The 10,706-nt window shown below is 37.6% G+C and overlaps 1 protein-coding gene and 1 long non-coding RNA gene across 4 annotated transcripts; one reads left to right on the top strand and one right to left on the bottom strand.

Annotated features, from left to right (window-relative positions):
* Window positions 1-875: 875 nt before the first annotated feature.
* LOC111886859 (glyoxylate/hydroxypyruvate/pyruvate reductase 2KGR) lies at window positions 876-8,293 on the bottom strand. Of its 3 annotated transcripts, none has more exons than XM_042901239.2 (3): window positions 7,690-8,293; window positions 7,221-7,586; window positions 876-1,271 (listed from the first exon to the last, which is right to left on the bottom strand). In XM_042901239.2, the coding sequence occupies exons 1-3, from the start codon at window positions 8,113-8,115 to the stop codon at window positions 1,143-1,145; spliced, it is 921 nt and encodes a 306-aa protein (XP_042757173.1). In that variant the 5' UTR covers window positions 8,116-8,293; the 3' UTR covers window positions 876-1,142. The 3 variants fall into 3 exon arrangements, with proteins under 3 accessions (XP_042757173.1, XP_042757174.1, XP_023738874.1); XM_042901240.2 differs by lacking the exon at window positions 876-1,271 and adding an exon at window positions 1,915-2,093 and having other exon boundaries at window positions 7,690-8,289; XM_023883106.3 differs by lacking the exon at window positions 876-1,271 and having other exon boundaries at window positions 6,974-7,586; window positions 7,690-8,270.
* A 281-nt stretch (window positions 8,294-8,574) lies between these two features.
* Window positions 8,575-9,694, top strand: LOC111886872 (uncharacterized). Its single transcript, XR_002848588.3, has 2 exons — window positions 8,575-9,202; window positions 9,289-9,694. It is a non-coding gene; the product is annotated as an uncharacterized LOC111886872 (long non-coding RNA).
* Window positions 9,695-10,706: the final 1,012 nt, after the last annotated feature.

Genomic DNA, 10,706 nt, shown 5'->3' with positions numbered 1-10,706 from the left:
CTTTTGTTCGATGAGCTTCCTTTCAATGTCGTGTTTGATCATCTTGCTGAGAAGATGATTGAAGCGATCAAACGTCTGGGTCACAGTTTCTTCGGTCCCTTGCCTGAATTCTCCAAACTCAGATAGAAGCAAGGTTTGGATAGAATGTTCAAGATCTTCGTCTGTGGAATACAGTTCGCGAAGTCTATCCCACACTTCCTTCGCCGTAGTGCATGAGCTGACCAGTCTGAATGTGTCGGACTGAAGGGCGAATCTGATTAACCTTAGTGCCTTAATATTGCACTGGAATTTGTCTTTTTCATCTTGCGCAATATTCGTCACGTCCTTAAGTAGATCGTTGTATTCTTTTTGCGTCTTAATAATTCTGGATGTGGCGGAATGAGAAAACGGTCCATTGATAATGGCTTCCCATATGAGAAAACCATTGTCCTCCGATCCAATCACGTAATCTTCAAAATGATGTGCCCATACTTCATAGTCATGGGTGTATAAGATTGGAATCTTTGTCGTCGAACCAATGCTGTTGGAAATATTAATAGGGTTTGACTGCGTCGCGTCCATTATGATCGTAATAACCTGTTCAAAGATCAGACTTGTAATAAAGCAGATTAGGGCAAAACAATAAATACTAAGATACGTCAATTAAGATGATGGCTCAATAAATATCGATGATTGCGGAAAACCCTAATGGAAATCTTTTTCACAGAAAAGATGTGTATCGATTACACAGCCTCCTGCTCTGATACCAATTGATGGGATTAAAACAACTTTTAATCTATGAAGATCGATTAGATCTTGAACAAGTATAAGAAAAATAAACAGCAAGAACGCAATAATAATAACAAACCAGAAAACAAAATTAAGAACACAACAGCTTGAATCAATCGTGTTGAATGATTAAATAAAATCCTTAGAAGAGCTCGATTAAGAACATCAACTGTAAAGGATTGGAAGATTACAAGAGAGCAATATCGTAGAACTCTGGAATGCAAAACTTAAATCTTGAATCTTAAATCTTGACCTAATATGCATGCAAGCATTAACTTATATACAATACATAAAAGGCTCTCGGTTGGACAGGCCCAAACCGGAGAATACAAGGCTAATCTACGAGCCCAAAAGACGCAACATAAAACAGAACTTCAGCCCAACAATTTACATATGTTTGATACATGGATTTTATACATCAAAAGTATTAACAAAATATAAAGACGTGACTCGATATGCTTCGGCTTCTCAAAAGCCGACGGGAGTACCTGGCTACAGCTTCCCTGAGAATACAAGAGATTTTGAAAGAGTATCAGCATAAAGCTGGTGAGTTCATAAGATGTTTCGGTAATATAATTCCTGTCAATGAATCTCAAAAATGTATGTACGTTTCCCAAGAAAATCCAATATTTTTTAACGTATAAGTTTTGTTTGAAAACCCTGGCTACCGCCAGTATGTATAGTATGTTCTGTTTGAAAACCCAGGCTACCACCAGTATGTGTAGTATGTTCTGTTTGAAAGTCGTTGTTACCACCAATATGTATAGTAGTTTTATTATTTAAAATATAAACCGAGTATCGTATCCCTGGAATCCTCCAGTGTAATGTATGGTAGTTCTATTAATTAAAATAAAATTAATGAAGAATGAATTCTCGTAAACAAAGGTTAGTTTATACTATTGTGAGTTCATATAACCATGCTTGATATGAATGATGACCTCAACGACATTTCTTCAGACGTCGTACAGTATGATATTTGTCACCCCAGGCATGCCTGCCTAATTGTAGCTAGCAGTTTAGGTGTGGGATTGTCGGTACCGAATAGATCTATTCATAAATCTCACGCTCTCCCTCAGTTTGAGTTCAGACACACCCGAGAGTATCCCTAAATCCCTCAAACCAAGGCTTTGATACTAACTTGTAATGTCCCAAAAATCCAAGGTAATTTTCTTTTTAAAACAATAATTTATACCACAAATTGTTATTAAAACCATTCAAGATAAAAATAGCATTTAAACATCAGATTAAAAACTATCAACACGAAATTAAACTCTAAGTGATGTTGTACAGGTACGTCGGGCCCTTCCATTTCGAACTGGAAGTACCTGAAACCATAAACAAAAAACCATAAGCACAAAGATTAGTGACTTCCCCAAAATACCCCATACTATACATGCATAACAGTCAAAACATAATTGGGTCTATTTCACCGCCTTTGGTACCTTTCAACCGGAATTGGGTCTATTTCACCCCCTTTTGTATCTTTCAACTAGTATTGGGTCTATTTCATCCCCTTCGGTATCTTTCACTAGTACTTGGTCTATTTCACTCACTTCGGTCTCTTTCAACAGGTACATGGTCTATTTCACCCCTTTCGGTCTCTTTCAGCTGGTATCGGGTCTATTTCACCCATACAGGTAAACATACAATCATATCAGCAAGAGTCATAAAGACAACAAGCACATACAGGCATAATAGTAAGTGTCTCAAGGACAACTATCATCCTACAAACATAATCTAGTGGGCTGACATTGGTGCCTTCGACCCACGAGTACATTGAAGAGACTCACCTGAATTACAAAGTTAATCTCAGCTAACCGCTCTCCTGCCAAAAGACGGGTGCTCGACACCTCCTATCAATCCATACAAGTCAAACCCTAATTCTACCTTCTAAAATAGAATTTTGACCAAAAGTCAAACCATACCAAAAGTCAAGGGTCAAAGTCAAAGTCAACAACTCAAATGTCAACTATCATTCTCACGTCATGGCCCGCCCTTGGTCACGTTGTGAGAGCTCACTTGGTCCAATTCAAAATCATCACGACTCAAGCTAGCCAACTCGGTCAATGAAGGACACCTGAGTTGACCTCACGACGTGGGCATCCTTCCTCACGTCGTGAGCCCCAAGAAGCTCATCAGAAACGGGTCCAACCCCTCTTCACGTCATGAGACCTTATGTCTCATGTCATGAGAATAGTCTGAGGTCAAAAATCAAACTTTTAAGTTCTTAATCCATTAAGCCTTGGACTCCAACTTTCTTGAAGGCCTTATAACTTCATAATACACTATAAAGTCGATGCTTTTAATATATATATATATATATATATATATATATATATATATATATATATATATATATATATATATATATATATGTGTGTGTGTGTATGTGTGTGTATGTGCGTGTGTGTGGTGTGTGTGTGTGTATATATATATATATATATATATATATATATATATATATATATATATATAATACATGTCTAGATCTCAATCGGGTCAAAAGTAGAAGAAAAGACATCCAACTTTCACGCAAGGTTCTACAACTCAACCATTTTCTAGATCTGAATTCCATAACACTCTTAAGACCCTTATAACCAATAAAGTTGCCAACTTTATGATTTTCATTCATCAAACTTGTACAACCAAGAGTAAAAGTGGGACAAAACCTAGATCTATCCTTATAGAACAATAAAGGAGGAATCTTTGATACTCAAAAAGGTCTACAAACAATGTAAGATGATGATGAAGATTCCTTGCAAGCCTCAACACAAGATCACCTTTTTCTTTTTCTTTTCTTCTTCTTCTAAGCCAAGAAAAGCTCCAAAATGATCAAAGATCAAGCAAGGATGAAGATTTGGGTTTTTCTGGGGTGAATGAGGGTTTGGGGCTGATAAGAAACCCTAAAATGAGTTTAGAGATGGTTAAATATGAAGGAAACCCTAAAATGATCATGGGCTTAGGCTGCATCAGTTCTCGTGTCGTGAGATCTATGTCTCATGTCCTGAGATCAATCCTGAACAAACGTTTTCAACAAGCTCATTCTCACGCCGTGAGCCTCTAATCTCACATCGCGAGGCCCATTCTTCCAAAATGCAACATTTTGACCCCCTTGAAACCCTAATTCGATTCGTCTAGGAAAACGGGTGTTACAAAGGCCCAAGGATATGTATGGCATGTGGTATTTTAAGGAACTTACTAAGCTTTGTGCTTACGGTTTTATAGTTATGGTTTCAGGTACTTCCAGTTCGAATATAAAGGGGCCGATTTGACTGTACAACATCTTCCAGAGTCTTCCGCATTGGCAAATTATAACCTTTACTCTGACGTTTAAATAATATACTTGTTTTAATCGGTTTTGGAACAACTATTTTGTATGGTTTACTGTTTTAAAAATAAAATTTTTACTATGAACTTTTGGGACGTTACAATAGCATGTCCATGATGTGACAAGCCAAAGTGAGGAATATGTATCTAGACTGCAGTCATGAAGTGACACGTATACAGTCACAACGTGACGAAGGCTGCTGCCCAAGCCCGTGATCTTTTAGGGTTTCCTTCGTATTTGAACCCCATTAACTTGATTTTAGGATTCATTAACAGCCTCCATCACCCTCAAACCTCAGAAAACTATAACCTTAATCCCTCTTGGTGATTCTTGGCACTTTTTGGTGCTTTTGGTATCGTGAAGATGAAGAAGAATGTGTTCTAGAGTGTTGATCCAACAAGGAAACATCATCATCCTCCTGTGCACATTCTAGACCTTTATAAGTGTCCAAGATTCAAACTTTATGTTTCTAGGTTGCTAGATCTAATTCCTTGTCCATTTATCTCCAAGTTTGAGCAAGTTGAAGTGATGGGATTCCATAAAGATCGCAACTTTATGGATCCTTGAAACCTTTTTGAGTTTTATTTGGTTCAGATTTGGAATTTAGTTGTAAATTAGGAACCTTGCCAAAGTTTTGGGTCATTTTCTTGACCTTTGACCTAGATTAGATAGAGGACATGCATGAAGCATGCATGTCTAAAAAGTTATCATTTTTATGATCCTTTGGAGTCTTTTAAGGCTTTCTGGAAAGTGGGAGTGGAAGACTTAATGGATTAAAGACAATCATTAGTTGGTTGTCTCAGACTATGGTCACGACATGGCAATGAGGATGTCACGACGTAACTGAGGAGTATTATGCGACTATATTATCCTGTTGTGCTCACGACGTGACCAAGAAGGGTTCACGTCATGATGATTGTTGAGTGAGTTATTTGTGACCGAGTTGGATGAGTTGGAAGGAGACGGGTTGGAATCATATTGAGTATGCTCTCACGACGTGACCAAGGTTTGGTCACGACATGAGGTTCAATGGTTGATATTGTTGGCTGTTGACTTTGACATTCACTGTTGACTTATTGATTTAGATTAACTTTTGGTCAAGATTGTTGGATTTAGTATGTAAACTAAGGTTGGGCCTTTATGTTCTGATAGGAGTGTTGTACCATCTTTTGTGGGGCATTGAGTTATGGTTTGGTTGATTTCATGAGTCAGGTGAGTCTTTTCAGTATACTGTGTAGGATGCTAGTAGCCTGTATCATTTATATGAAAGACCATGGTGGTAACCCGTGATACTTGTTTATAAGACCTTGGGGTAGCCAAGGCACTACTAAAGAAGACCATGGAGGCAGCCCATAGAAATGGTATGAAAGACCAAGGGAGTAGCCCATGACACTTGTATGCAAGACCATGGGGGTAGCACATGACAATGTATGTATGGTATGCGATATCTTGGGAAAAGGCCCAAATTGACTACACGACATCCCCTAGTGACTTTTCTACACTAATTATTACTCCCTTCGTCCCATAATTATTGTCTAATTTTGACTTTTGAAGTATTTATTCATCAACTTTGACCTTAAATATTTTTACTTTTGTTATGTATTACTTGATGAAACTTATAACAATGAATATACATTTAAAACACGATCTATTAATATATTTTGCATCAAGTATTATATATCTAAAACAAAAATATTAAGGTCAAAGTTAAAGAATAAAAATTTCAAAAGTCATAACTAAACAATAACTTTAGGACGGATGTAGTATTGTCTTACTGTGATATTTGGAAAGTACATCTTTTTCTGATTGGTTTTGGAACAAATGTTTGTATGGATTTAATGATTTAAAAATGAAAATTTTTATTGGAATCTTTGGGATATTACATTTGGTCCTTTTTATTGTGTGTTTCCTATATTAAGGTGTCTTCGCTCCTCTTTAACAACCCTAAACATTTACGAGCTTCTCTTTAATTATTAGTATCTTTTCCAAAACAAATAGATAAATGCATATAACTCAAGATGAGAATGGGAACTTTATCATACTTGCCTTTTACGTTGACAATATTTTCTTGGAAATTTATGATATTGATATTTTTTAGGAGTCGAAACTTTTAGAGTGTGTATGAGATTTTATTTTGAAGTTAAAAAGAAACTTTTACCCAAATGACTTCTTGACTTATGAAGATTGAAAAATAAGTTTTTAAAAAATATTTGGATTATTTTTTATAATTGCAAAAATCAATAAATTAAAAAGTGTTTAGCTTAATTTTGTCTTTTATCTATTTTGTAAACCTAATAAATCATTTTCAAAGACTAAACAAAAAAAAAAGTTATTTTAAAATCCACTTTTGTATACCTAAACATTTTTTTTCACTTATTCACTTTTCGATAAATAAATAAGCTAAGAAGTCATTATGTTCATAGAGAAGCCACTTATGTTACAAGCATTTAAATACATCAATATAGAATTATAGACCCAGCAAGGATTGTCCTAAAGACCTATTTCAAACATGTATTTAGACCAAACAACTATTTTTTTTTAACTTATCCACTTTTCGAAATATCAATAACTTAAAAAGTCATTATGATCAAAGAGAAGCCACTTTTGTTACAAGCATTTAAATACATCAATATAGACCCAGCATGGGTCGCCCTAAATACCTATATGAAACGTGTATTTAGTCTATATAACATGCAACAATGCACCTCTCGATCACTCTAGTTAATTTCTCTGCATTCATATCTTCTATTTTTGTACTTATCTGGAAGCTAACGTTAGCTATGTGCAGTTTTACTGTCTATTATTAGTTTTTTTTGTAATGCATATTACTACTGTATGATGTTTTTTGTTTTCTTTCGTCACGAACCAAAGAAGAAATTTAATTAGTTTACCAAGACTAATAATAATAACAATTACATGATAGTAAAAGATGAGGAATATAGAAAAGTTAGCTTCATATACAGAGCTCCTAAAAGCACACCGGGGTTAACAATGGCTGATTAGAGAAGTAAGCAACCAGATTTGCGACAACAAGATCAGCCATAGCTTTGCGGGTTTCATGGGTGCAAGTTCCTACATGTGGTGATAAAACTACATTATCAAGATGAATGAGTTCCTGGGGTACCTCAGGTTCATGTTCAAGCACATCGAGCCCTGCACCACCAAGTCTACCTTCAACAAGAGCTGAAACGAGCTCTGATTCATCAACATGAGCCCCTCGTGCGATGTTGATGAGAAATCCATTTGGCCCTAAAGCATCAATGGCTTCACGGTTGATTATGTGATGATTTGCTTCAGTTAATGAACAGGCGATAACCAGGATTTCATTGTTTGAAGCCAATTCGATCACGTTTGGATAGTATTTGTAACCTGAATTTGGTTTCTCTGATCTGGAGTAGTAACTAATTGGACAACCAAATCCCTCCAATCTCTTCGCAATTGCTGATCCGATTCTTCCCAACCCTACAATTCCCACCGATTTCCCACTAACCTGCAAGTAAATCAAACAATCAATGACTCGCGGAAATCGCCAGACAAACGATTTGAGCTTAAAACCCTTTTTAATTTTCTAATCTAAGGAGAAAGAAGCGTACTTTTGTGGTCAATTTGAAGTCTCGTTGCTTCCACAACCCACTTCTTACGAACCGATCGCCTGCACAAATCCTTCTGAGAGTCGCCAAAGTAAGTGTTACAGCCAAATCAGCGACTTCATCAGTCAAGGAATCAGGAGTGGATGTGACGAAGATCCCCTTTTCTTTGCATTTTACTAAATCAATTTGGTTTAAACCAGAACTGTGACTCGAGATGATCTCTAGACGTGGAAGCGACTCGATTAAGCTGGAGTCAGCTCCATGGATTCCGTTTCCTACAAGTGCTCTGATTGAACGTGAGTGTTGGTTGAAGAACTCGACCTTGGATGGGATTTCCCATGATTTGAAGAGGTTGAATCGTTTTGAGAGCTCATCTTGAAGATATTTGGTCATTGGGCAGGTCATCCATACACCTATTTCGTCCACCATCTTCGTCAGATTTGCATCGGATAGCAAACCCTTGAAGGGTGGGAAGTTTGGCCGTCAATGGCGTAGCGCTCCTTGCCTTTGGCTTTGAAGCAGAATAGTTACTGGAAAATGATTCCGATCTGCCATAGACGCATCAGAATCTGATCTCAATATCAGAAACGTGATAGATTACTCAAGCATCCACGTCATCGTTTAAACGTGAATTATGATGACATACCAAAGATCACATATATTATTGACTAATATGCACAAATTTTGATGTGGTTAATTTAAACTTGTCATTTTGGTCTAAAAAGGTTTAAGCTAGCATCAAAGGTTCAAAATTTTTATTTTGTTGCGAGTTTGGTTCAATTTGTTTTTAACTTTTTTTTAAATGATAGATTTGCCCTTATTAATTTCTTTTTCTATTTCTTTTATATTTTTGATTTAAAATTAAATAAAAAACTATACAACCCCATCCTTCCCCACTCACATACCTCTAGAAACACTAATACCATCTCTCCCCCTCTCTCTCTCTCTCTCTTCATTGTTCTAGAAACACTAATACCATCTCTCCCTCTCTCTCTCTCTCTCTCTTCATTGTTGTCGAACCACCACCTCCTGTCGACCGTCATTGTCGGACCACCATCATCTTCCAAACCACCGCCACTTGTTAGCCTAACCTAGTCACCAGAGACCACCCCTACCCATATCTCTCTATCTTCACAAAACCATCTCCATCTCCATCTTCATGATTTTCAGAAAAGAAAATACCACCACCAGCAACAGCTTCTGACGACTTCCGATGGTTCGGTTCCGGCAGAGAGGGTTCCGACCACCACCATTTATTGCCTGTCGAATCAACATCACATCTCCTTTCGCATCACCTGAGCCTTCTGGAGCACCACCATCTCATAGTTCGCCCCATTTATCTCGTTGGGGCACCTCCATATCTCCATCTCTGTCAGTGGCGATGTAACCCGATGGTAATACGACGAACATGACATGGTTCCTATGGATTCGTCTTCATCCCTCCCAAGTGACTACCGCAAACCCTAGTAGCGGCGGCTTTGAAAACCCTAGTTCTGGCGGCGGCTTATGGTTCCAGGTACACAATGGTGGTACTCTAGATCTGCTAAAAACAAATGGCTTGGTCGTGAAATAAATAAAGGTTGTGGCGGTGGTTTCTTGTAGGCGAAGGGTGGCTGCAGCGACAAACAAATCAGGCGAACGGATCTAGATCTACTGGCATGAAGAACACGATGTTTCAAATTTTAGTGGCACATCGGAGAAGGAGAGACGATGGCAGTGCAGTAACCCCGATATATAACTCATTTGATTTTAAAACCCAAAAATGAAGAAATATTTGTTTGTTTCTTCCTCTTCTGATCTGTTTGGTGGCTAAAGAGACGGTCGATGGTGTTTCCGGTGAAAATGATATGGTGGTCGGCGGTGACAAGAATGGGCAGGTGGCAGGCGATGTAGTAATAGTGGGGAAGAAGAAAACGAGAGAGAGAGAGATTTATTTTTATTTTTATTTTCTTGTTTTTTTAATTTGAAAATTATAAATAAATAATAAAAAGAGAAAATCATATATTAATAGGGGGAAATCCATCATTTTGAAAAGAATTAGAACAGATTGGACCAAAAACGCAACATAATGAAAGTTTTGGACCACTAGTGTTAGTCCAAATCTTTTTGTACCAAAGTGGCAATTTTAAGCAAACCACAAGGACCATTTGTGCAGTTTAGTCTATATTATTTCGGTCTTTTTAATTTATAGAAATCATAAAAATTAGACAAAACCGTACAAATTGTCCCTTTGGTTAGTTGAGAGTCGTCATTTTGATCCAAAAAGGTTTAGATTAGTATCAGAGGTCCAAACTTTTCATTTTGTTGCGAATTTGGTTCGGCTTTTCATTAGCTTTTCATAATGACTATTTTGCACTTATTTTTTTTTCTTTTTCAGTTTTTTTATTATTTAAATATTTTTTTGATTAAAAGAAAAAAAAAATTTGCATTTTCTATTTTATTTTTATAATTTTTATAAGTAAATAAAAAAATGAAAATGAAATCTCTCTCTCTCTCTCTCTCTCTCTCTCTCTCTCTCTCTCTCTCTCTCTCTCTTCTTGCTTACCACCGGCCAAAGAAGAATAAATCGGAGGCTGTCACCGGCCTAGGATGCCCATCCACCTCTCACCGGTCAGGTAGCACCACCCCCAAACACCCGCTTCGATCGTTGTTGCCCTTCATTTGAACCTCCACGAGAGAAAGGAGACCGAGATCTGAAAGTTAGGGTTTCTTGGCGGCTAGGGTTTTCAAGTGGGGCGTTTAATGACTAGAAAGGGAGACACATGGGGTTGCTCCGAGGGGTACTACTTTTTCGTTCCACAGCAGCAATCAGCGACGGTGGTTCCACAACAGCAACGTCGGTGGTGGCAGGGGATACTCCAACGACTTTTGCTGCTTCGTTTCTTGCTGTTCTGACGAGTTCGACGAAGGGGAGGGCAGCGAGGCGATGGTTGGAACTTGAGCTCATTCCAATTCAACAGAAAAAAAAGAGATTAGAGATGGTGGTGTCCTGCGGTGGCCAAGGAAGAACCCCGACTGCA

Source organism: Lactuca sativa, chromosome 4, assembly GCF_002870075.4.
Source record: "Lactuca sativa cultivar Salinas chromosome 4, Lsat_Salinas_v11, whole genome shotgun sequence".
In the NCBI taxonomy this organism is placed as follows: Eukaryota; Viridiplantae; Streptophyta; class Magnoliopsida; order Asterales; family Asteraceae; genus Lactuca; species Lactuca sativa.
The sequence above is the reverse complement of the archived record's forward strand: the minus strand, read 5'-3'. Positions and strand labels throughout refer to the sequence as shown.

Bases quoted from the DNA above. Each gene is read 5' to 3' on its own strand.
- LOC111886859 (XM_023883106.3), bottom strand. From the start codon at position 8,115: ATGGTGGACGAAATAGGTGTATGGATGACCTGCCCAATGACCAAATAT. The intron at 7,587-7,689 runs GTACGCTTCTTT...ATTTACTTGCAG, and splicing joins ACTTCAAATTGACCACAAAA to GTTAGTGGGAAATCGGTGGG.